Below are 27,304 nucleotides of genomic sequence, written 5' to 3'. Positions count from 1 at the left end.
ACTTCCAGAAGAGTTTAAATCTTTAAGCTGAAGTCAGTAAAATATGAAATCTAAGGTAGGGTGTGGTCCAGAGACTGAGCTAAAACTCTCTGTCCCTCCCTCCCTCCCGGCTTCTGAAGGGTCCTAGAGATGCGGGGAGGATGCTGAACACTGGCCCAGATCTCTTCCAGATCCCATAAACTCTTGTGTATTCCTTTAAATGAATTTTCTTAAAATGAATTTTTTAAAAGGGAGTTTCTGTTCTGTGCCATTGTGCATCTGCAGTTTGGACTGATCTTTAAATTGAGTTTCAAACTTGAAAAGGATGAAAAAGATGAGGAGCATCTGTAACTCAGGGGTGTTTCTACCTTGCCATCTAACAGTTTTTACACGAATGACCATGCTATTCATTTTATACAGCAAATTGTATAGCCATTGCTATCTTTTGAGATCTACCTGAAAAGAACAGACTAGCATTTTTGCTCCTGGGTAATGTGTTGTCATTGGAGTTACCTACTTCCCTGGTGGCTCAGATGGTAAAGCATCTGTCTACGATGCAGGAGACCTGGGTTCGATCCCTGGGTTGGGAAGATTCCTTGGAGAAGGAAATGGCAACCCACTCCAGTACTCTTGCCTACAAAATCCCATGGATGGAGGAGCCTGGTGCAGGCTACTGTCCATGGGGTCGCAAAGAGTCGGACACGACTGAGCGACTTTACTTTCACCCATCAGCCATAGAGTCTTATGGAAACATCCTTAGCTTACTTTGGATACTTGTCCACCTGCAGACAAATGGATAATCAGGAGGCTTCATTACAATTCCTCACATGAACTAGGTATATGAGAAAAGCACTACTCCACAACGTCACTGTCCAATATGGCAGCCACTGGTCTTCGGTGGCCATTGATCACTTTGAATGTGGTTAGTCTGAATTGAGTTGGACCAGAAGTATAAAGTCTATACCAGATTTCAAAGACTTAGTACTAAAAAAGTAGACAAGCTAATCAATTTTGTATTGATCACCTGTTGAAATGATTTTAGATATATTGGTTTAAAAATGTTAAGATTATTTTACCAGCTTTTTTTTTTACTGTTTTTTTTGTGAGAAAATTTTAAATTATAAAATTATGTTATGAATTATATGTGGCTTGCATTTGTGACTTGCATTATATTTTTGTTGGATGATGATCCACGAAGCAAGTTGCAGATTCTAAAATAGTAAATCTAAAACTTGCCCCATGCACTGGGAAGTGGTGCATGGGGTCAGATCCTAAACACCTAAAGGTGATGTCCATTTTCTCCTCAGAGTCAGAGCTCTAAAGAAGTAGAGAGGTCCAGACTTCATCCTCTTACATCCACATGTTCTGTGATCAGACATCACGCTCTAATATGCCAGATAGGATTTGCCAAATTACTTCCCGTTTCTGTGCCTATTTCAACAACCTTTAAATCCGTTTTTGTGTGTGTGCATAAGGGTCCTGACATTAGCCTACTTAAAACTAGGGGGTGATGGCGGAGGAAGCCTCCATTCATAGCTCCCTAGGTCCACTGTCGAAGTCTTATGAATCCATCTACCAAAAACGCACACCTTATTTTAAAAAAAAATTTCCTTGGAGGATAATTGTTTTGCAATATTGTGTTGATTGCTGCTGTACAACAACTTGAATCAGCCATAATTATATGTGTATCCCCTCCCTCTTAAGCCTCCCTCCCCCTTCCCATCCCACCCCTCTTGTTTCTTGTTCCAGGGTCCTGTGGGGACTTGTAGACTTTGGGATGGAGAAGGCAGTGGCACCCCACTCCAGTGCTCTTGCCTAGAAAATCCCATGGATGGAGGAGCCTGGTAGGCTGAAGTCCATGGGGTCATGAAGAGTTGGACACGACTGCGTGACTTCACTTTCACTTTTCACTTTCCTGCATTGGAGAAGGAAATGGCAACCCACTCCAGTGTTCTTGCCTGGAGAATCCCAGGGACAGGGGAGCCTGGTGGGCTGCCGTCTGTGGGGTCTCACAGAGTCGGAGATGACTGAAGCGACTTAGCAGCAGCAGCAGCAGACTTTGGGAATGGGAGTAATATGAGGAAACATACAACTATGGCTTCCTATTAAAGTTTCTGCCATTTAACCATTTCCCATTTGATTTAATAATGTATCTCCTAATAAGTACCTGATAGACCACAGTGTTTTAGATATTCAACAAATATTTATTAATTACCGACCCTAGGCCAGGCACTATTCCAGGCCCTAGAGAAACTTTAGAAAATAAAATGGGACAAATGGAGTGGACATCCTAGAAACTTACACTAATGCTAAAGTTGTAAATTACTGGTATATTACACCGGTTTCTGCCAACTGCCTGTTATTTATGATGTGTCAGGTTAACCTTTGACTTGTGAGATATTTTATCTCCTCAGAGGACTTGAGAATTTTCCTTCTTGCTTTCATTAGTTTATCACTTCCTCCCCAAAAGATGATGTGTGTGGTGAGTAGGGAGGTGAGCAGCGACAAGACTCACCATGTGTTTCCCCTTATTACTTTGTCTTTCTGAGTCTGTCTTCAGCGAGGAATTTTCTCCCACAGGAAACCTAGGCCTGGAAACACTTTCTTAATTGGAGGTGACTTTACTGCTGCAATTAGAGTGATTGGGGAAGTTAATTTTAATTAAAAAATGAACTCTTAACTCTGAAAGGCTAAGTCATGTGATACTTAAATATAGATATACCCAGGTGAAAAATAATATTTGGAAAAGAAGTTGTTAGGTTTTTAGGAAGCGTTATTTTAATGGTGTTAAAATTGCAGAGGCTAGTACTGCACTTATTCTTTGGTAGCTTTCCTCCACAGGTTTTAATGTTTTATAATCCAGGGCCACCAATTCATGTCACAGAGAGCACTCAGCTTGATGCCACCGTCGGTCCTCTTCTCTCCTTCCTGATAACGACTCTCCTTGGCTCTCATAAGAGTGAGATGCACTGTTACACTTTCCTTCAAAGGAATTTACACAGGATGCTTTCCTGCCTGGGCATCTATGATTCCTGTTTCTACATGCAAGATGGATGCAGAATGGAACCTGACACTATCACTATCAGCACTGGTCCAGCTCTTTTATTTTTGGTTTTCCTAATCTCTAAAAGAAATCCATACTATTCACTGGTTGATGTATTAAAGTTCCTACATCTGGAACCATTTTTTTAAAGAATGAAGAATTGCCTCTTCAGCTTTATCTTTAACAGATTTTCATTTATCTAAAAAGAAGTTATTTCTGAAGCTACCTTATAACTTGCATGATTCTATCTGAAGAGAGCATTGTCTGGCATTTCCTCTGAAATGATTCTTCTATCAGTGAATAAGAACTTCAGTTGCTGAATAACTTTTGAACATCTTTGCTGTCTACCTGCATTTTTTACTCTACTCTTGCAATATATTTTTCAGGTTTTCAATTCAAAAACAGCCGAACTACTTAGTCATCATCAAGTGGAAATAAAACAAGAGTTTCCAAGAGAAGGGTATGTTTCCTAATTTAATATGTAAAGATACCTCATATTTATTAGTCCATCTCAACCCACCTGCCCTATGTCTCTGTAAAGTAAACTTGACCAAACACCCTCCTGAGAAGACAAGGAATAGGTATTAGTCAAGAAAAGAAGCAGTAACTTGGAACTTCCCAGATGGTCCAATGGTTAAGAATCGGCCTTGCAGTGCAGTGAACTTGGTTTCTATTGTCAGGGAACTAAGATCTGACTTGCCAAGGAGCAGCTGAGCCCATGTGCCATAACTCAGGCTTGGCTTAGCAAAAAGAATAAATAAATAAGTAAATATATATATACATACATATATATATATATATATATATATATATAAAGAAGCACTAACTTGGTAGGTCAGCAAAAATGTAGCTGACTGATGGCTTAGAAATTCAGGGACAGAAAAGGAGTTGTAAAGTAATAAAGCAAAGGTGTATTAGATATCAGAAAGTCCACATTGACTTTGAAGTCATTTAGTTTTATATCTTCATTATTGTCAAGCTGCTTCTCTCCTGATTTGCTTGTGAGGGTTTTTTCCTTAAATAAAGAAAAGATTTTTTTTTAATGCATATATCTTAACATCAGCTACTAAATCATCCTTTTGGGAAATAATGTTCATATGTAGTAATTGTGGTATTACTAATATATATGCACTATATAGTACATATACATGTACTGTACAGTGTTCAAAAATTGATATTTATGACACAACCACTTTGAAAAACTATGTGGCAGTTTCTTATCAAATGAATCATATATCTGCTGCATTCTACTCTTAGGAATTCATCCAAGAGAAGTGAAAGCATATGCCTATAGAAAGACTTATCTACATGAATGCTTATAGTAGCTCTGTTCATAATAAAACTGGAAACCCCTCAAATGTTTGCCATCAGTAAACAATGAATATACTATTCATCGGTAAACAATAACAATGAAATACTGTTCGTTAGGTTTAAAACAGTGGCCTCATACATGCAACAACGTGGTTGAATCTCTGATATCATGGAAAATGAAAAAAAGCTGGGCATAGGAGACTACATCCTATATGGCTATCTAAAATTTAAGAATGCTGAACTGATTAGGATGATAGGAATCCCGAAAGTGGTTGCCTGTGAGTGTGTGATTGACTTGAACGCATGAAAGAACTTTTCTGGTGCAATGGAAATATTCTACATCTGGATGTGGGTTAGATTGGTATATGCATTTGTTGAAACTCAACAAATGTGTGCGCTTTAGATTTGTTCATTATATTGTAAAGTTTACTTCAATTTAAGAAAGAGGAAAAGCAGTGCCTTACCAGATTTTCCATTAAAAATGTTCTCCTCTGTTTCAGGGAATTCCTTTGTTTAATAATAAAAGTTATTGACATGTTACTAGCATTGGAATGACTATCTATAGACTTGATCCCATTGCAGTTTAAGAGAGAGGATAGTTAGTCTTGGAAGGATAGAAATTAGAAATATGTGGAAGGAGATCGGGTTTTTGGAAAGAGAAAATTTAGAGACAGAATTCATAGCTTGGGAAAGCTGGGCAGGCCTGGGCGAAAGCTGGGCAGACCTGGAGGAAGGCTGAGAAGAAAGGCATTTGGCATTCCCTTGCTACTTCCAGATTGTAGCATAGGAGTCTTTTAACTTGTGTCATTTCTACTTTTCCATAGATAAGGTATGCCATTTGTTTCTCCCAGATATTCACCCTTGTCATTTATTGTGAGCCATTCATCCTTCTGAGGTCCTTGTACCTTATGTACAATTGCACTGGGATTTGGTCTGAAAACTTAGACCAATCACTTGTCTACATGACATAGTTCTTGGAAGGAATTAAAAATTTTTTCCCTACTTTCTAACAACACATTTTAGGAAAAATCATGACAAAAGTGATTAATATACTTATTTGACTTTAGAATTTGTTGTGCTTCATAAATAAATAAACAAATATAAAAGCAAGGAAATCAGTCAGTGTGTCAAAAGAATAATATCTGTATTTAGTCTGTTTAAAAATGACTAATGACTAGTGAAATGTGAATACTATCAGATTTCATCAGACCTACAAGATATAAAGAATTGGGGAACTTATTTCTTACTAGATTTGAAAAAAAATGATTTTAAAACAGGTAGAATATCTGCTGTTTGTGGCCTAGTATTACCTCCTTTGAAATGGTTAATTACTGTATGAAGAATAATAAAAATGTAAGGGAAATTGGCCCTTCTTTAAGTCATTTCTTTAGAATATTGGATATGCTTTGTTTATCTGATTTTCTTCAGTTTATGCAGCCACACCCTCATAAGTGAACAACTCTAGAGAAATAAATTATATCTGTCTTGCTTGTTTGTGGACTAACCAAAATACTTTCTTTTGTTTGAAGGTGGGTGGAGCAGGACCCTAAGGAAATTCTGCAGTCTGTCTATGAGTGTATAGAGAAAACGTGTGAGAAACTCGGGCAGCTCAATATTGATATTTCCAACATAAAAGGTATTTTTAATGTTTTACTCTCTCTGTGATTATCTCAGTTAAATTCATTCGTTCATTCAGCACATACTCGAGTGCCTGTGCAATGGCAAGCATTTCTTCAAGAACTGAGGATGCAACAATAAACAGGAAGATTAGGTCCCTTTTCTCTTTGCTTTTGGTGCATTTGAGACCACCAAGAACAGCAGAGAAATATTAGCTAATTTCAGATATGGATAAGTTCCATGCAGAAAATAAAACCCAGTGATATGGTAGAGTATACGGAGAAAGGCTTCCTTTAGATTAGAAGGCCAGAGAAGGCCTCTTTGAGGATGTGACACTTTTTCTGATGTCTCGGAGGTCAAAAGGGGCCAGCCATACAAATATCTGGGGGAAGAGTGTTTGAGGAAAAGAAAGTAGCATGTGCAAAGGCCCTGAGTGGGTATAAGCTTGGCCAATTCCTAGATCAGAAAGAAGTCCAGCATGTCAAAAACAACGTAAAAGAAGGGTTGTTTCTTACAACCTGATAAAGGCTTTCAGTTGGAATTGAAATCTGGAAAGTGGATAGGGCATTGTTGGTAAGTTAGGAGTTTGGATGTTGTTCTTAGTGTCTCAAGGAGCCATGAGAAGGCTTTAAGTGAGCTGATAGAGGATAACAGGGTCTGACTTGCAGTTTAGAAACAACTCCCTGACCGCTGTGTGGAGAGTGGATAGGAAAGGTGTAAGTGTGGACGCAAAGAGACCAGTGTGGAGACCACCCTGGGAGTCCTGAGAGAGAGAGGATGATGACTTGATCAACAGTGGTTGTAGTGAAGGTGAGGAGAAAGGGCCAGAACTTGCTGATGAATTGGATGTCAGGGGAGCAGAGAGAGTACTGGGATGAGGGGGAGAGATGGGTCACAGATGAGACTTGATTTTTTTTTTTTTCCTGGAGCTCTTGGATGGTTATAGAGATGCTCTTTACTGAGGAGAGAAAGAAGGAACAGCTTGGAGTGGACAGAGATTTGAAATCAAAGCACTTCATGTATGAAGTTGCCCTAAAATAATTGAGAGTGTGAGATTATTATAGACACCTGTTCATTCCTAGTAGTTTTAATAGAATATCTGCCTATGTTTGACTTTGCTTCATTCATACAGAGAGGGAAAAATAACCCAGACATCTAAAATTGATGTGCTACTAATGTAAAGGGTGAAAGCATAATGTGGTTATTGTCATCTCCTTAGAGTTTAAATGTTTCTAGCTCATCATTCAAGGGCTATTCTGTTTCTTCCTTGGCTAATTTGTCTCTAGATAGAGTGAATAATTAGTTGTTGGTGGTGGTTCCTTAATTCATGTCATCTTGGCTCTGAAATTGACTCACACTCCCAAGTTGAAACATTGATTTTTTTTTCCTCCAGAGTTTCCCTTATTTCCCTAAATAAAAAAAAAAGACTAAGCACAATCAAAACTAGTCATTCAGCAAACTCAGAATGCCTACAATGTGCTAAGTGCCCTTGGGACACAGTGGAGCACAAATAGGGTTGTACAGCTGTCAAATGGGAGAAACATGTCAATCCCATGACAAATTCATGGGATACTGTAACAGTGATATTTCTGTTACTGCAGATTTTTACAAGAAATACCCACGGGCAGTTTGATATAGGTTAACAGTTTTTTAATATCCTACCCTCATTTTATTCCTACATCTAAGGGAAAAACTTCACATTTCTTTTAGAGTTGCATTCACCAAGTTTTAGATGAGTTGCATGTGGAAGTGATTGTTGCTCAGTTTTCTTGAATTGTCCTCACAGCTTTCACAGTCTAAACAGTGTAAACATATGAGGCATTCACCAGCACACTCTGTTGTCAAAATATCCATTACCAGTGACATTAATCATCTAGGTGGCTGAACGCCATGTTCAGGATGTAGACTCCAGAGCCACTGGCCATGATTTTGACCTCATTCTACCTCCCTTACAGGTGAGGTAGGCTGCGATGTGTTAGCCTTCTGGACCTACTCAGGTGGTTCTTTTTTCTCTTGTTTTTGTGGTATTCCTGAAGATGACACATGACTGCAGTCCAAGTGACTCGTCTTCCACTTGCACTGTCTGCAAGAGCACTGAACACATAGCTCCCTGCTCTCTGCTCCTCCGTGTCTGGCCAGTGTGAAACTTATACCCTAACCAAAGTGACCCAGCACTTCCTTCTCAACAACTCTCAGCCTATGGCCGAGGAAGAGAACATTCCACAAGCTCATCCATATCAGGCCGATTGTGCTTAAAAAACTTTTTTCCCAGATAATTTCTTGAATGGGCACTGTCAAGGGCCAAGCTTTGGCTAGAGCTCTAGGTCACAGAAGCCTCATGATGTAAAGGATTTTCCATCACCTAAACCTAGTTGTGGATGAGGGGACAGGAAGCCATCACAGGTCGTGGAGCTCTTTAGTGGTGGATAACATGCATGCTCAGCCACCCTGTCTCCTGGTCCAGTCCTCTCTTTCCTGAGCCACACAATGTTAACCTCAAAATGGCTTGAGTTTTGAGTTCCAGTGTGGCAAATAAATGATTTTTTTTTCCCCACTAAAGAGTGACTCATTGATCACTTACCTGGTGGTAATCACTGAGTTCATCATCAGATCAGATCAGATCACTCGCTCAGTCGTGTCTGACTCTTTGCGACCCCATGAATCGCAGCACGCCAGGCCTCCCTGTCCATCACCAACTCCCGAAGTTCACTGAGACTCATGTCCATCGAGTCAGTGATGCCATCCAGCCATCTCATCCTCTGTCGTCCCCTTCTCCTCTTGCCCCCAATCCCTCCCAGCATCAGAGTCTTTTCCAATGAGTCAACTCTTCGCATGAGGTGGCCAAAGTACTGGAGCTTCAGCTTTAGCATCATTCCTTCCGAAGAAATTGGTTGTATTTCTTTTACAAACTCCAGTTTCATTGGTTTTAGTTGTCCTCATCAGCTGAAGTGTGTTGATTTCAGGTCCCTACAAACAAGGTCTCTAAAATCAGAGTTCACTTTCCAGTTTAACAGCTCACAGGAGCCCAAGACAAGTAAATAGGTTGCTGCTTTCCTTCTTGGCTTAGAGAGCTGGGCAGCTCTGTTTGCCTGTCACTGGACTGAAGGAAATACAAAGTATACAGACTGACTAGCCATTATCAAGACTGAAATAATGCCATTTGCAGCAACATGGGTGGACATAGAGATTGTCATAGTGAATGAAGTAAGACAGAGAAAGAGGATATTGTATGACATCCCTTATATATGGAATCTAAAAAGAAATGGTACAAGTAGAGTTCCTTACAAAACAGAGACTCACAGACTTAGAAAACGAACTCATGGTTGCCAAAGAGAAGGATAGGTGGAAGGGATAGTTAGGGAGTGTGGGATGGGCATATACACACTGGTGTATTTAAAAGACATAACTAACAAGGACCTACTGTATAGCACAGGGAACTCTGCTCAGTGTTCTGTGACAGCCTGGAGGGGAGGGGAGTTTGGGGAAGAATGCATACAGGTATATGTATGGCTAAATCCCTTTGCTGTTTACCTGAAACTATCTCAACATTGTTAATTGGCTATACCCCAATAAAAAATTTAAATAAAAAGTATACAGAGTGACAAAACCAGATAATCTCTTTCATCCTCTGTCAGGAGGTACAAACAGAACACAAAATACACTGTTACAAAGTTGAGAGCATCAAATCCTAAGTGATGAGATTGTTCTCACACCCTTGCAAAACAAGGAAACCCCCACGCCCACTGCCTCACCCTACTCAACACATCCACAGACATTTCCTTCACCTCTCAGACTTGGCCTCTCAGAAAAGGTATTCTTTGTCCCAAAGCACTTCTCAGCAGTGGCCAGATATCATTTGCAATTGTTACAACTTGCCATAAGCACACATCTTCCAGATGCTACTTTCTTAAAAAGCTTTATACTGCTTCCCACATGGAACTTCCAGTAGTCCCAGAGCCTTTCTCTAGGGACTGTATTATTTTGTATGTGTGCGCTCAGTTGTGTCTGACGCTATGCGACCCCATGGACATAGCCCACCAGGCTCCTCTGTCCATGGGATTCTCCAATCAAGAGTACTGGAGTGGGTTGCCATTTCCTCCTCCAGGGGATAGTCCTGATCCAGCGTCTCCTGCATTGGCAGGTGTACTCTTTACTGTGGAGCCACTTTCTTTTACTATGTATGGTTTTCATTTTTTTTTTTTTTCAGAAATGTGTTCCAATTATAAATTATAACTTATTTTTAAATAAGGATGCATGTCATCTATAATTCTACAAAGACAACAATTATAACATTCTGGACTACTTCCAAAGGCTTTTTCCTCATTATATTTTCTTAACTGCAGTTATAACTTTTCATAGGCAATCTTAAGCAAAATTTAACCAGATTTTAAATGTATCACTTAACTAGTTAATTTTATAGTGACACTCAGTGTTGAGGAAAACAAAATCCTAAAAAAGTATCTGCCAGATACAAGAGTAATACATTGGGTATTTTATTTGTTTTGTTTGTTTGTTTTTGTTTTTTTATACATTGGGTTTTATATGTGCCAATGATTATAATATCTGTAGCTAAAAGACTTGTATGTCATATGCTCTTATTGTAGCTTGACTAGGGTGGCAAATTGTGAAACCTAAACATGTATTCTGAAAAAGAGGGAATTAAAATTGGAAACTATTAAGATAAGTACCTGTGCAGTCAGAAAAGTTTTCTTTGAGGGGCATAGAAAAACCTAGAGCATTTTAGGGTAAAAATGGCAAGTAATCAGCTTGTGAAAGCAGTTCAGAAGTTCAGAGACCTGTATCAGAGAAAGCAGTGCCAGACGTGTTTGTGTCTGGAAGAAAGTCCTGAGAAAGCTGGTTCACTGGACTTTGTCTGCAAGAAAAGCACTTTTGCTTGGCACGAAGGAACCAAATTGAGAGAGAGGGGAAAGAAGGAGTGGTCAGAGTGGAACCTTGTGACTGATGACTCAGATGGCAATAGCTCTAGATAATGTTCTAAATACCAGGTGAAAGAAAGTAAAAAGTAAAATCACTCAGTCGTGTCTGACTCTTTGCGACCCAATGAACTGTAGCCTACCAGGATCCTCCATCCATGGGATTTTCTAGGCAAGAGTACTGGACTGGGTTGCCATTTCCTTCTCCAGGGGATCTTCCTGACCCAGGGATTGAACCCCAGTCTCCCACATTGTAGGCAGATGCTTTACTGTCTGAGCCACCAGCAAATGAGCCAATAAAGAAGGGTAGCCTGAAGGGCTTAGAATAGAAACTCCAAGATTGCAACTCAGGAAGCAGACAACTAGTTAACCACTAATTAATGCAGTGGGGAAGAATAGGAGAGTTTAGTAGAGCATGAATTCCTGATGAGTCCTCATGGTGAAGGTCACCTTAACAACCATTGCCAAGGTCCTGCTGAGGTCTCTAGCCTCTGCTGTGCCCACAGTGCTGCTAGGGAATTCCTTAACCTTTGAGTGTCCCACTTCGTTCAGTCCTATTCCTTTTGACTGACACTCCACTGTCTGCATAGCAATGATGACACTGAACGGCAGCCTTAAGTAACGTGTATGGAGTAGTTACTGTGTGCCAGGCACTGTTTTTTTAATTTATTTTTAATTGGAGGGTAATTGCTTTACAATATTGTGCTGGTTTCTGCCATATATCAACATGAACCCGCTGTGGCACTGTTTTAATAGGCATCAATTCCAGTTTCTCTTTTTGAAACCTGGTAAGGCTTACCTGGTGACTCAGATGGTAAAGAATCTACCTGCAATGCAGGAGACCTGGGTTCGATCCTTGGGTCAGGAAGATCCCCTGGAGAAGAGAATGGCAACCCACTCCAAGTATTCTTGCCTGAGAAGTTTCATGGACAGAAGAGCCTGGCGGGCTACAGTCCATGGGGTTGCAAGAGTCAGACAGACTGACTAACACTTGGCACTTTCAAGGTGGGAGTTATTGGTGATGTCCATTTTACAGAAGATAAAACTGAGACCCAGGGTTACACTGCTAGAAAGCAGAGGCAGTCTGGCTTTGGAGCCTGCGCTCTATTGAACAGTGCCCAATTGCACAATCCCCGTTTTAGCAGATCGCCTTGTATGCCACTTCATGGAGAAACATGTCCGTATCTCTTGCCCCCTTCCCTCCACCATGAGGTCAGCAAATAAGCTTCTGCCCTAGTGAAGCTCCTCCCTGGGTGTTAATCTCATCCCCTCTGTTACTGTAAGAATCAGGATGGTGTCCCATTCATTTCCAGACCCCTTCCTCCCCTACCCCCATATTCTTCTTTCTCTTCCTATATTCCTGCAAACATTTTTGTCTTCCTTTTGTAAAAAAAAAAATCACCCCCAAATCTATTCCTTTCACCCTGTGCCTCTAAGTTTCCTGGTAATGGAATCTCATTCATCTTTGGACATCTAGGCAAGGTGTTACAATGAGTAACTCTGCATTGGATGAAGATGATTTAAAACGAGGGAGCTGCTGGTTCCCTTCAGATCTCTGTTGGTCAGAACATTGCTAGTGTGTCTATTCTGGGGTACAGTGTGAGTAATTTGGACAGATAGTTGCATGTTCCTAGGGGAGGTGGTGACGGGACTTTAAACCATGCCGTATGGAGGTGGGGGCAGTGGATCGAAATTGGATTGTTCAGCCTCGGCAAGGGAAGAGAAGCCTGGAGGGACAGAATAACTGCTTCAAGTGTGAAAGGCTGACCTGTGGAAGGAGTCACCTTATTCTTGTATCTCCAAAGAGTGTGGCAAAGATCGACAGGCAGAAGCGACGAGGAAAAGGATTTTTTTCAAATAGAAAAGCTGTGTGGCATAGATTGGTTTGCCTTGTGAAAGGTAGTATCTTTTCACTAGAAGGTGTCTGAATGGTCTCGTAACAGGCAATTCCAGAGATTTGAGCATAAGATGGGTTGATTATATTGCCTTTAAGGTTAAATTCTGAAAGAGCCCTTTAGCCCAGCGTATGCAACTCTATGCATGTGGGGAGTATTAAGAAAAATATACCAATGCTCTGATGCTACCCCAGGTAGTTAAATGAAAATGTTTGCTCCAGGCCCTGGGCACTGGAATTCTATAAAAGCTCTGCAGTTGATTCTAATGTACAGCCAAGTCTGAAAACCTCCAATTTAGCTGAATCAAGCTAAACTGAATAAAATGGTATGGAATGGTATTTTACTTAGAGTAACTTACTGCAACTATAGCCCTTGAGTTGTATATAGGTTAGTATGAGGTAATTGCCATCACATATTGTACTTATACCTGATTCAAACTCTATGTCTTGTAAACTATTATTAAAATACATGAAAAAATTGAATTTCTAACTAACCATAATATGAGTTTACCCAGCATGAAGGATTCTATCGGTGGCTGTTTTTTTTTTTTTTTTTTTTTTAATGCATATGTGTGTGTGCACACACACAGATGGAAATTTCTTGTAGCAGTAAGTAAATAAATGAATGAGGTTATTGTTGGTCGCCTCAGCATAATAAATAGGGTGTTGTAAACTGGGGAAGTTATTGCATTCCTTTTTTATAAGCCAACCTGGGAGTCTTTCTTTTCACTATTGATCTGGGTCTATGTCATGGTGTGCTGATAGTAAAGAGGGAAGGAGTCTGTAGGAAAGAAAAAGAAGCTTGACTTGGAGGTTTGTTTTTCCTGGGGCCATTTGAAGAAAATCAACTCAATACCACTACGAATGTTCCAAATGTTTTTTTTTTTTTTTTCCTTTTCCCCACATTGTTATGTTTACTTGTGCCTATATAAAAAAAAGAGAACTATCCTCAGATTTTTGCTTGTTTTTTTTTTTTTTTTTTTTAATTCTTTTCTGTTTAATTTTCTCTCGAAAGCTATTGGTGTCAGTAACCAGAGGGAAACCACTGTAGTCTGGGACAAGTTAACTGGAGAACCTCTCTACAACGCTGTGGGTAAGCTGTTGTGCATGGATGTCAAATGCAAGGCCTTTTTCTGCTTGCAGATGTGGTCATGCTAAAACATCTGGCTCAAAAAGCATGTAGTCATGTTTCCTATAATCTCAAAGAGTCTTCTAAGAAATGGGTTGTTATATATTTACCAGTTTCAGATAGTTATTCCCATGTGGAATTAACTCTTTCTTTTGCTCTCCCCTTCCTGATAATTTGTATTAGACAAATGAATCAGTATGGCTAGAACTTTTCGTGATCCCTGCTGTTTCTGACACCTAAAAGAGATTTTACCTCCTCCTCCCCTCAAAACTCAAGATTACACATGTTCCCAGTCCCATGTCTGCCTCTCCATAAAGTACTTGTGTACTTGTTCTTCCCATATAGGCACTTGAATCGACTCTACTGAGCTTATGAAAACAAAAATCTCATCATTTTAGCTCCTTTTGCTATAAACGTGGCTGTGTCCACAGGGTGGAAAGGCTGAATCTCAAACATACCACCATTAGATATCACGCTTTATTCAGTGGAAATAACCATGTATATTTTAGTCTCACTCTTAGCAGCATATGACAATTGAGCACTGAATGACACTCTCACTTACTAAAAGGAAGATTTTGTTCTAAATATACAATCACTAAAAGGCATCATTCTGTCACAAATAGAAAAGCACCATTTTTTGGTCAATAAAGTAACAGATTGTGGGTTGGGGAGTGGAGATAGAAGTTGTCAGAGATGGAATGATTTATGGAGTGAGCAATTTTTACTTTGCAGTTACCTTAGTATAGATTGGAAAAAGTGACATTCAAGCAGAAAATGTGCTTAAAAAGTGTTTTGTAAGAGTAGCGTGAATCCTTTGGAAAGAATCTTTATAAAAAATCAAGGTGTTTAATGTTACAGTGTTATAAGAAAGCATTTAGTATGTCTTCTGTACTGGTGATAAAAAACTAAAGATGCAAAGAAAAGGTGAAAGAATTGCAGCCAAAGGTCCTATTAGACAAAGTACCTCTTTTGAGTCTTTATTTTCTTCTCATTCTCATGAGCAGCTCATTTTGAATATAAGGAGAATATTACAGTTTTAGTGACTAAGAGAGTATTCTTTCACAGATGAATGTTAGCCAACTTTTTATACTAGTTAGGGTTTTACTTTTTGTTTTCCCCCTTATGAAAGGAAGGGCCTACTCACAGAAACCAGAAAGTTCTTGTTAAACTGTAAACTTTGAATTGTAGAAATGCAGCTTTGGACTTTGAGGTGTCATTTTAAAATAATGCAACTAGGTTAGTTGAAGTTATAGTGAAGGATTTCAGTAAATATTTTGCCAGGAAGACTTTCTGTGATGTGCTTGTTTATTCATTCCTTTTTCTTCTACAATTTCTAGTTTTCTATTTAAAAAATATCAGGTATTCAAAACAAGAATGACTGAAAACCAAGAGAAACAACTGACATTGCAAACAGACCCGTAGGAAATCCTAATACTAGAGTTAATCAGACTTTAACCATGATCTGCATGTTCAAGAAATTCATGGGGAAGATCGATAATCTTAGCAAACAATTAGAAATTTAAGGATAGAAATTTTATAATGGTATTAAACTCCATTGATGAGTTTTACATTATATTAGACGCAGCTGAGGCACAGACACACAAATGTTTAGAAAATGTAGAAAAGTAAGAGAAATATAGAGTAAGATAAGAAGATTCAACATATTTTTAATTGGGGACCCAGAAGAAAAGGAAAGTGAGAGAGGAAAGTTTTTCAAAACTGTTGAAAAATATGCCACCAATTCAAGAAGCACTGTGAATCCCCAGGCAAGATATATACACAGAAAGCCATACACAAACACAGGCTGAGACCTAAAGATAAAAAGAATTTTAAAGTAGCCAGAGGATGTGACTTTGATGAGAGCAACACTAAAACTTCTAGCTGATTTCTCAATGGAAACAGAGTACAGCGGAATGAAATCTTTGAAGTGCTAAAAGAAAATAATATTCACCTAGAATTCTGTATTTAGTGAAAATATCCTTAAGAAATGAAGGTAAAATATAAAGGCAATGACAAACCAAAACTTAGAAAAATCATTACAAGCAAACCCCTACTGAAAGAAAAACTAAATAGTTTTTTTCTGGTAAAAGGAAAAAAATGTTCTCAGGTGGAAATTCAGCAATGCAAGGAGGAATACAGAGGCCAAGAAAGAGAAAATATGTAGGTCATTCTAGCTGAATTTTGACTGTATAAAATAATAATGTATTGTGATATTCAAAATATATTAAAATTTTAAATACTACATGGCAACAATAGTACATGAAAGGAATATTTAGTAGATGAGGTTAAAGTGTCTTGTGGTTCTAGTACTGTCAAGGATGCATGTTGTAGTCTCTAGGCTAAGCAGTAAAAGAGTAAATAATGTATAATAAAGGGGGAAAATGGAATGACTTTTAAAAAGAATGCAGGAAAGGAAAGAAAAAGGAATAGAACCAGGAAGGACAAATAGGAAGCATTTAAATCCTACCATGTAAGTAATTATATTAAAAAGGACAAGATTACTCTCTTCAGTAAAATCTAGCAAAGGAGTTAATTGAAACTGCTAATGAGCTGATGGGATTAGAACAGTAAGATTGGAGAGACAAATTGGCCAGACCTTTCAGAGGAAAGATACAACTGGTATGTTTGGAAATTGAATAGGGCATAAACATGAAGCAAAAATAAAACACGGCTATAAGATTTTTAGCCTGAGGAAACAGAAGGAAATTAAGTAATATTTAAAGAGTGCCAACATGAGAGAAAAATGACTTTCTTGGACAAGTTGAATATGGGACTTGGAATTAAAGCTCATTTCTGGACAATTAGAATTTGTGGCTCTGTTATAAAGAGATCGTTCAAAAGGTAGACTTAAAAGTTGATAACAGGAACTTCCCTGGTGGTCCAGTGGGTAAGACTCCATGCTTCCAGTGCAAGGGGTGCAGGTTTGATCCCTGGTCAGGGAACTAAGACCCTGCGTGCCTTGTGGTGCATCCAAAAAAAAAAAAAAGTTGTTAATATAGTCTCAGTTTATTATAGATGAATTCACCATAAGAATGAAGGTTACATTAATTTATGCAACTAAAGTTTAAGTGCCTTTCTGTAGACAGGTACTGTGATGACCCCTAGGCAGATAGTGACAAACCAGGCAGTTACTATGCTTGCCTTGGTGACACAGAAGGCTAGGGGTAGAAATTTGGCGGCTAGACAAGGAAAGAGAATAGAAAAGGAGGACAGAGAGTAATTAGCTGGGAGGAGATGCCACTAAGTCATGACAAGGATAAATTCTGCCTCCAATTTTCTTCTACCCAGGAAATACTAAGGTGGCATATGTCCATGCAAGTTTTCAGTTGAGAATATCTACACAATATGAAATCTTTAGAAGCTTTATCTTGAAACAACATGAAAGGGAATTGATGAAAACAGAATCAGCTTTTTACATATTTTTGTCTTTGAGCTTCTTTGTCTTCATTTATATCATGGCCTGTGGGTTTTCAACTTTTTCCCTCTTTCTCTATCTATATATTTTCTTCCTTCCTTGTCCCTTCCTCTTGTAAACCTTTTCTAACTCGATGCCTATCCTGTGCTTCTTCATTTTTCTCTCTGTTTACTTAGTAAATTATATAACCGATGAACAGTATTTGTTATAGGCAAGCACAAGAGAGGGACAGTCTTCTTTTTTTAATTGCTTTTTACTATGTCACCATTTTTATGAGGTCCTGGATAGGTAATCTACTCACTCAGCCCCTGTACAATAACAGAGAGGAGAAATTTGGGGTCCTATTAGTGGACATGAAACAGGCTTGGGGAAGACACTGAAGACCAAGACAGGCTATTTGTTCTTCCTTGTCATTAGGGTGTGTTTGTCATTTGACATCTTTTCTAACGGTATGCTTATGAGATAAAAAAACATGCAAAGGTATCTATTGAGGCACAGATGGTCTGTTTCAGAAGCTTCATATTGTCTTAGCGTTTCTATGTTAGTTCTGTGATTGGCGAGGTGAACATTGGTATGGTACCCAAGGTGGAGATAAAAACACATCCCTCCTTCCTAGTCCCTGTGGCATGATGCAGCCGTTTACCGTGATGGTCTCACAGGTGGATTGCAGCAGCTTTGTGGCCCTGGATCTGAAGCAGGCCTCTGCCTTCTCTCGCCTGTCTTTCGTTTTCCTCATCCCTCTGACTTTCCTCTCTCCCTCTCAGCATTATCTTCATCAATATTTTCCAAAGAATTCCCTCCACTCCTCTCCCCACCATTTTTCTAAGCCTTTTCCTTCCAGAACCACCTTTTTTTTTTTTAGTGGTCTACAGGCTTTGCTGTCTTCTTAATAGTATTGAAAAGGAGGTTTATATTGACAAATGTACCACAGACTAAACCGATAAAGAAGCACAAAGCTCCACAGGTAGTTCAGATGTTGAGTGGGGGAAGGCTTGAAGCAACTGATATTTTTGCAAATTCATATACATATTTCACTGATGCTGCTGGGGAAACATTCTGGCTTGACTCAGATGGCCTGGCTCTTTCCCCACTTCTCAGCTAAGTTTCGTCACTCACTGCTGAAGTTGCTTGGTGCGCACGGCAAGCCAAGTACAATAGGACCCTCATCGTGGTAGCTTTCTGTCGAACACAATTCATGATTTAATGTCAAAATATTATTCATGGTAAGGACTAATATCCAGGGAGGCCAGAGTCACTGATGTGAGCCCTGTAGTATATTACAGAAAACCACCAATAAAAATCATGTGTCTCTCAGCCATTATTCCTTCTTTAAATGGTATTACAAACATTTTTTCTAAGGTACTGGATTTAAAGTTTCCTGTGACACATGACTCTTTATGCAGAGAGTGACAGTTTTAGACATTGGTCATTCCCTTTGCCTTTTTAAAAAATTTTTGCATATTAGTTCACCCCAGGCCAATGATTAAATCTGGCTAGTCATCTGTTGAAATCTGAAGGAAACTTGATAAGCTCCATTCTTTTATCTTTTTGGGAACTGGGATATGTTTCAGAGTATCAACATGAAAGAAAACCATAGCTGGCAAACCTCCTAAAACTCCTAAGCAGGCTTGGTCTTAAACAACAAAGGTGTGGTTTTGTATTGTATTGTTTTTCTTGGGAAGGGAGCAGGTTGTTATTTTTTGTTAAAATATGGAGTATTCCACTCTGTCACAATCCACTTATTTTTCGTTTTGTCATATCTGTTGTTACATAGTGCTTTGAATGCCTTACATCTCCTTCAATCCTGGGTAAAGAAATACTGCCATATTTTGTGGTGCTTGGATTCCTCAATTCTGCCAGTTTAAACAAAAAGAATCTAAATTAGAGTTCAACTTGGACCTATGTTTTTTCATATTCTATTTAAGGCTATGACTTCTTCTTGGTTACATCTATATCACAGAGATTTAATTCTGGACTCAGACTCTGGGTTCAAATTCTGCCTTTTCCACTTACTGCCATTCTGTGCCTGTTTCCTGAGTGATTAAGCTGGAGAAATTAAAAGCAGCCCTCATAGGCTTGAGGATCAATGAATTAATACACATGGGACACTTAAAACAATGCCTAGCAGACTATCAGGCTTCAGTAAGTGTTCAGAATGTGGCCACTATTCTGAATTGGCTGATGACCTTTTCAGTCCAGGAACGCCAGATGAAATGGCTGGTTTAAACAGCAGGTGTTCTTTCTTAGGGGAAACGCAGAGCCTACCAGGGCTCACATGCACCCACGTCAGCCATTGGCATCTTGACATTTATACACCTAAAAGCTGAAATAGGTTTTAGCCCCCAAATTTTGACATACATGTTTTCATTCACCGCCCCTCCCCCAACTCGCCATTTTTCTTTTGGTCCCCACCTGATTTCAGAAAATGTCATCAGCTGAGGGACAGTCTCTTCCCCTTTACAAATGACCTCATGCCCAGCTTAATTAGAATAGCTTAACTTTTAGCTAATTACCATAACACATAGCAGTTAAATCTAGTTTCCTAGATTTAATGTCCATTGTGGGGAAAGCAACCCAATAACATTGAGTGTAACTGTCAGCAGTCCTTGCTTAGTTCTTCCATAACCTGTGGCCTTACCTTATCTCACTGTCAGGCTAGTAGCACCTCATAGCAAACCATCCCTAGGAGCTGTATTATTTGCCTTTGCTTCTAGTCAACTGAAAATAATTTAGATGATCTCTAGTGTGGTCCCCCCACCCTACTTTGGTACATTTCCCTTCTGTTGTTCCCAAAACTGATTCAAATTTCTAAATATTCTAAAACAGGTTTCTTACCCTATACTCTTTACTACATCACTCAATTAACCTTGACCCATGGGCTTTGAGGCAACTGCATTTTTCTTTACTCTTAAAACTTTGTTTTTCAGAACAAACTAAATCTATGAGACATATATTGGATATGACTTCATTTAATACAAAGACAAATTCCAGGTCACCCAAGTTGGGTTTTTGGAACCTATTCATTTGATGGTGAGAACCATTTAAATCCAGTTTATTTAGTCTAAGTAAGGGACGTGTTTTCTAGAAACAGGCTGTATGGTGTTCTGGACTCTGTTTTCCTTCTGATGTTTTTCTGAATCACTTTGGGACTGAGCAATTCCCTGTTCCCTCTAGACATGCTGTTGCTTTCTGTGGACTTTACCTCCTGCCACCCTTCCAGGGAAGTGCTTTCCTGGGGCACTGCCTTCCCAAAGCCACTTGTTTTCCTATGGATGCCCTGCCCACTTCTGCAGAGACTAGCAGTTCCCTTAACATTCCACTCATACATCCCCTAGTGATGCACTCACTCACTGCATCACACAGCATTTCAGTTCTGCAGTTGGGTCAGCAGTCAATAACCAACTGAGCCACTTTCCTAACTGGGACGCAGACTGTGTGGCCAGGTAGGGAAGAGTCATCTGAACAAGAGGCAGGAATTGACCTGATCTTTGTCCAGCCGGAAATGCTATTGAACCAGAGACTGACTGGACAGCCTCTGTTCCCCTTCTGCTCCACGTCTCTTCCTTACCTTTTTATACACTCAAATGGGTAGAAGACTGTTCATTGATGAACTTGCCCATGTGAGCCAACATGTCCTAAATGGTCAGGAAGAGAACGCAAACCTTGAACCTGGCCATCTCTAGCATGAATTGCCATTATTTCTCCTAATGCTCCAGCTGCTCCAGTTTCTCCTGGTCCTTCAGATCCAGCTGCCGTTGTTCCCTCTGGCTCTTCAGTTCCAGCTGCTGGCGCTTCCTCAGGTATTGGTGCTCTGGCTCTTGCTCGCACCCCAGCTTCCAACTCCGACGTGTTGGGGAAAATTGACTGCTGCTGTTGGTTCTGGATCTAGCACCTCTTCTGATTGTTCTCAGAGATTACCTCCACATGGGGCTTAGTCCTCCTGCTCGGGATCTTCTCTTTGGCTTTTGGTCTCTTATTCTGCTCATGTAATTCTGCCATCTTAGCTCCTTTAATGAGTTTTCTAATTTTCCTTTGTTCTTAATTCAATTAATTTCAAGCATTTGTGTATTGCTTGGTAGTGTACCAACCACTGACATTTTCCTCTTTGGCAGTTTTACTAATTCATTCCATGTATTCTAATCACTTTATACTCGAGTTATAAAAACAAAAATTCTGCCAGCCTTCTGTGATCATGGGATAATGGAAGGAGAGGGACTTCTGAGACCAGCTAGTCTAAACTGCCTTATTTTATATTCTGGAAACCCAAGTCCTAAAGGGAAATGAGACTTGCTTGAGTCACATAGCTTGTTGGCGGCAAAGTCAAAAATGTAGATTTCACCTCCAGTGTTTTGACTCTCTTTGGTTCATTCTGTGGATACCAGATACTGGTACCAGATACCAGTACTGTGGGTACTTCGAAGCTTTTAAGGGAGGAGGATGGTGCCCCGTTAACTTAAGTAGTCCTTGTCCAAGAGCAATAGAGTCACAGAGCCACTTGATCATCAGTGTGTGTCTAGTTTTGTTTTGAAATTAACAATTGGAACAAATTCAGTGTCCTAAAGAACATGCCCTAAAAAAGGGGTACTCAAGCTTGAGCAGAACACGGAATAACACAGGTAGGAGGACTCAGGCTCTCCTTGCCTGGACTCGCAACCAGATTCCTACAATGCAGGGACTTCCCTGGTGGTTAAGACTCCACACTTCTACTGCAGGGGGCGCGGGTTCATTTCCCTGGTTGGGGAACTGAGATCCCACATGCCATGCAGCATGGCCACAAAAGGAAAAAAATAAAATAAGAATCCTCTGATGTAGGGACCAGGATGTGTGATTTCAAAGTTTTCCAGGTGGTTCAGGTGAGCTTTCTGGATCAGAACCACTGCTGTTGAGTCTCGCAGTGTTTCTTAAAGAGAGGATGTTTATTTAAAAGGTGTAATTTCTGGGCCCCCTCCCCAGACCTATTGTCCTAGAATTTCTGGCAGTGGGATTTATCTTTAAACTCCCTAGTAATTTTTATGTCCATTAAAATATAGAAAAATGCTGATCTGGAAGGCTTTGAATCAGTAAGCAAAAAAAGCCTAAAGCCTAGAGCAGTGTCCCTTGATAAAAAATAAATTTTACCTCATGATTCAGCAAACCAGCATAACTAAAACAAAGTTTCATAAGTCAATATTTATCCTGCTGAGTTCAGTGAATGTTGACATTTTCCATCCTAACCCATCTTATTTCATTTTTTTTGCATAGGTAATCAAAGTTACATTGATTTTAAACCCCTAGCCCATTGTAGTTTGAAACATGGAGGACTGAGATGTGTTCGTGAATTCTACCTGTCACAGATTTAAAACTTTTCTCTAGAATGCCTCTACTTTGCCCAACTACTCTGGTCCAGCCATTAACACCTGCTAGGGTTGCTTGCCTATGAGGAAGGTCCACTTGGGTCACAGTCACACACCACTGCCTCTGTGGACAAAGTGGATAGACTGTCATTTTCCCTGGACACAGGAGACCTTGGAGATTCCATGAGGCTTCTGCTAATGGCTTGTATCCGTCCCAGGGCAAGTCATAGAAAAGTCAGCCCCGACTAAAATGAAGTTATAAAGGGAAAAAAAAAAAAAACAACAGGAATTCTGTGAGTAGTTTTGTTCAGGGGCTGTTTGATTCCTGGGTCAGACAGTATCACCTGGGTCCCCCACCAGTCTGTCTCTTTGAGGTTGACTCCAGTTGTGGCTGATTCAGCTCTCTTCCAGGGCGCAGCAGGTCCCAGCTGCACACTCCCAAGCTGAGCTGAGAACAGGGACTCTTGCGGACTAAGCACAAAAATCTCAGGCAGGCTAATCTGACTACACCCGAACCAATCATTGGGGACAAGATCCTAGAGCCGAGGGTAGGGTGGAATCTCAGGCTGAGGTTGAAGGAGGGGTGGTTTCCTAAAGAGAATCAGAGCTACGGCTCCCGGCAGCAAGAAGAATGGATGCCTGGCAGCAAAGAGCAGGGGTCACTGCTTGGCTGTGTATTTCCATGGGCTTCCTCTTTGCCTCCTGTTTCCTTGGTGATGAAGAGCCTTGTTTTTTACTTTGGAAACCAGTATAGCAGGGGTCCCCAACCCCCAGGCCGTGGATCAGTACTGGTCCATGACCAGTTAGGAACTGGGCCACATAACAGGAGGTGAATGGAGGGCAAGCAAGCAAGCAAAGCTTCACCTGTATTTACAGCTGCTCTCCATCCCTCACATTACTGCCTCTGTCAGATCAACAACAGCATTAGATTCTCGTAGGAGCTCGAACCCTACTGCACTTGAATCATCACCCCTCTCCTCCTCCCTGGTCCTGGAACAAATTGTCTTCCACAAAACCAGTCCTTGGTGCCAAGAAGATTGGGGACCACAGCAGTATAGTATCCTGAAGTCCCTGATTCAGTTCTCCTGCAAAGTAGCCACCATCAAAATCAAGCACAGACTGCCCTCAAGGGAAATAATGCTTTAAGTAATTAAAAAGAATTGATTAAAATCCACAACAGGAAGTAACTGGTTTTTAAATGAAGAGAAAGGCATAGTATAGTTAAGGGTGAGCCAAACTAGACAATAACAGCCAGCACTCACATGGGCAGCAGACAAGCATGCATGATCTTCCTGGTGCCCTTTAAATAGACTGTTTTCAGGAGGCATCTGAGCATAGTCAGTGCCTAAAAATATCGAGTGAGCACTCACATATTCAAAGTTACAGAAGTTTGGTTCAGAACTGAAATCTGACAAATAAAGCTCAGCTGATACTATTGTTTATCTTTCACAATTACTTTGTATACCCTTTAATGCGTTCTCTTTCTCAAGCCTTCTGTTGTAAATCAGAACACAACTTCCTACTTAGGGAGATCAGAAAGCGAGTGATAGTTACTCAGTAAAAACAAGGTTGATCTGTTAAAGTGGAGAGTTTACTTTATATTCTAGCAAGGAGAAAGAATGGTGACCTTTAAATGATTCGTGTAATGATTCCGGATTCTAGTCTACTTTGAAAGAGTTTAATATAAGCATTCTGTACATAAGCAAATGAATCTAATTTTTTCCCTCTATAATAGTGTCAGGTTCTCTACTTTGTCACAAATTGCTACCCAGTTTTTCCAAGGTACAGCCTTTTATACCTAGTACAGTGATCCTGAGCTGTGCATTTTGCCCTGGCAACTAGCCTGCCTTGCATTTAGATTTTTTTCTGCACTCGTGTATGCATAGAAAGTCCATATCCAAAACAGTTTTTCATCTTTTTCTATAAAAAGGATACAAAATAGCACCCTAAGGTATGTATTATTCTCCTAACTTGGTCTATAATTTTGCATAAAAGCTTTAAGTTCTCCCTCATAAATTTATCCTCTCTTCTAACAATATGCCCATTCATTTCTAATTTTCTAATTTCTGTCTTTGGTAAGCTACAGCATTTTAATTGCTTATAGAAACTAATCGGTCTCCTATCCTTGACAGTGATTTCATTAAGGTCTGATTTTTTTAAAATCAAGTTTTTCATATTTATTATTGTGTTTTGATCTATAGTGTGGCTTGACCTAAGAACCCAGTCTACTGTTGAGAGTCTTAGTAAAAGAATCCCAGGAAATAATAACTTTGTCAAGGTAAGAGATCTCTTCAAAAATATGCTATTAAAATTCTTGTTTAACAGAAAAAAAGCTTGGAGATTTCACCAGGCTTTCTGTCTTATTGCACAATTGTTATTTAAATACAATTTATAGAATATTTCTCTACAGATAATTACCTGTCTTCCTTGCTCTGTGGTGAATTGGAGAAATAATGTTCCAAGATAAATAGGCTGGAGGGGATGATAAAGTGTCTCAGAGGCTTAAACCATACTCCCTAAGGAGTGCTTCTATAATTCCACCATGCTTTCCAGATCCTTCTCTCTTGCTTTTTCACCATCCATCAAAGAAAGTTCTGGGTGCTTTTGAGGTTTTAGGCATCTGGACTCAGGGAGAGAAAGTAGAATACACTCCAGCGTTTCCGTGAATTCCTCTTCCAATTTTCTTCATATGAAGATGCCAAAAAATTGCCTAGTTTTCGGTCCTTATATAGATCTCTCTTCAGACAAACAGGGAGAAAAATTTTAAAACAGGTGAGGTACTTTTGTTAGCAAGGTCAAGTTCTCCTAGTATCCAAAAGGAAATTCCAGAGTTTTTTGTTTGTTTGATTTTGGTTTGTTTGTTTGTTTGAGGCTTTTGGTTTATTCCCTTTATATTTGTCAGTGGGACTCTTAAATGGTAGTTTCTTGTGGTTGTTGATTCTGAAAGTGAAAGTGTGAAAGTGAAAGTCACTCAGTCATGTCTGACTCTTTGCGACCCCATGGACTAATACAGTCTGTGGAGTTCTCCAGGCCAGAATACTGGAGTGGGTAGCCTTTGCATTCTGGGTTGGGATCTTCCCAACCCAGGGATTGAACCCAGGTCTCCTGCCTTGCAGGCGGATTTTTTACCAGCTGAGCCACAGTTCAGTTCAGTTCAGTCGCTCAGTTGTGTCCGACTCTTTGCGACCCCATGAACCACAACACGCCAGGCCTCCCTGTCCATCACCAACTCTCATATCCATTGAGTCGGTGATGCCATCCAACCATCTCATCCTCTGTCGTCCCCTTCTCCTCCTGCCCTCAATCTTTCCCAGCATCAGGGTCTTTTCAAATGTGTCAGCTCTTTGCATCAGGTGACCAAAGGGTTGGAGTTTCAGCTTCAACATCAGTCCTACCAATGAACACCCAGGACTGATCTCCTTTAAGATGAACTGGTTGGATCTCCTTGCAGTCCAAGGGACTCTCAAGAGTCTTCTCCAACACCACAGTTCAAAAGCATCAATTCTTCAGTGCTCAGCTTTCCTTATAGTCCAACTTTCACATCCACACATGACTACTGCAAAAACCATAGCTTTGACTAGACAGACATATGTTGGCAAAGTAATGTCTCTGCTTTTTAATATGCTACCTTTCTCTTTGGTTTGTGGGATGACCCTTGGTCCCTCAAATGAAAGAAGCATATGTTATTTCTATTATTTCTAAAGCCCATATGTCATTTCTATTATAATTTTTGAGCATGGATCTTTTCACAGTAAACTGTGAGCTAAGATTCTTAACTTACAAGGTTGCATTACAGTGTTAAATAGAGATTTTTTACTACGCATATCCATGGGAGGTGAGAAGGAAAAAGGATCACTTCCTGCAGTTAGATGAGGTGCTAAATGAGAATGGGGATTGAGAAGGAAAAGATAGTTGCATTATTTTGATGTATTTTTTTAATCACTTTCACCAGCCCTTCTAAATATAGTGTTTAATATGCTAACTAAAATGAATTGTACTGGATCCATTCTCAAGGAAACCTGTGTTTCATTTTTACCCTCTATCCTTTATTCAGTTAACCTTCCCTTTGTTGAATGTATTTGTGGAATTTATGCAAACTCAATCTTTATATATACACACACACACACTATTTAAATTAATTGAAGTAACACTGGTTTGTAAAATCATATAAGTTTCATGTGTACAACACTGTATTTCAACTGGCAACTACTTTCTTAAATAGAATAACTTTGGGTTGCTTTCATCTGGCGTGTCTTTGAGCTCTATTGTCCACCAATTTTATGTTATTTGAATATGTATGTGTGTTTGACTATGTATTTATTATATTTTTAGCACACAAATATATTGTTTTTGTTAAGTCTTATCTATCTTAAAACAATCTTCTGATTGTGGTCATTAGTTTATGAACTGATAAACTTGCACTCTCTGATTTTTAATAGTTTTAAATATTAATTTCACTGAATATAAAATAAAAGGCAGGGTTTTGGACTAGGTTCTGTGTGTAATACTAACTTATCACAAATGTTAACATCTGTGGCTGAGCTATCTAGGTTTCAGGGCATGTGTCATTTAATTTTCTCTTTATCTGGCTACATGGATGCTCTTTGAACTGCAAACATATCCCTCTGATTTTTGTTCATGAACATGCT

General features: G+C 39.6%; 1 protein-coding gene across 5 annotated transcripts in view; it reads left to right on the top strand.

Moving 5' to 3' along the window:
- Nucleotides 1–27,304, top strand: part of GK (glycerol kinase) — a 77,340-nt gene that overhangs the window by 8,564 nt on the left and 41,472 nt on the right. For 3 of the 5 annotated variants that reach the window (XM_070784068.1, XM_070784067.1, XM_070784070.1), the window contains exons 2-6: nucleotides 3,409–3,482; nucleotides 5,863–5,969; nucleotides 13,794–13,871; nucleotides 21,039–21,122; nucleotides 24,857–24,933. In XM_070784068.1, the coding sequence (XP_070640169.1) occupies nucleotides 3,409–3,482; nucleotides 5,863–5,969; nucleotides 13,794–13,871; nucleotides 21,039–21,122; nucleotides 24,857–24,933 (420 nt within the window). The remainder of the gene's footprint in view (nucleotides 1–3,408; nucleotides 3,483–5,862; nucleotides 5,970–13,793; nucleotides 13,872–21,038; nucleotides 21,123–24,856; nucleotides 24,934–27,304) is intronic. The other 2 variants (XM_070784071.1, XM_070784069.1) reach the window with 1 other exon arrangement.

The sequence above is a fragment of the Bos indicus genome, chromosome X (genome assembly GCF_029378745.1).
Source record: "Bos indicus isolate NIAB-ARS_2022 breed Sahiwal x Tharparkar chromosome X, NIAB-ARS_B.indTharparkar_mat_pri_1.0, whole genome shotgun sequence".
Classification (NCBI taxonomy): domain Eukaryota; kingdom Metazoa; phylum Chordata; class Mammalia; order Artiodactyla; family Bovidae; genus Bos; species Bos indicus.
Note: the sequence above shows the minus strand (reverse complement) of the source record. Positions and strands in the feature narration are given on the sequence as shown.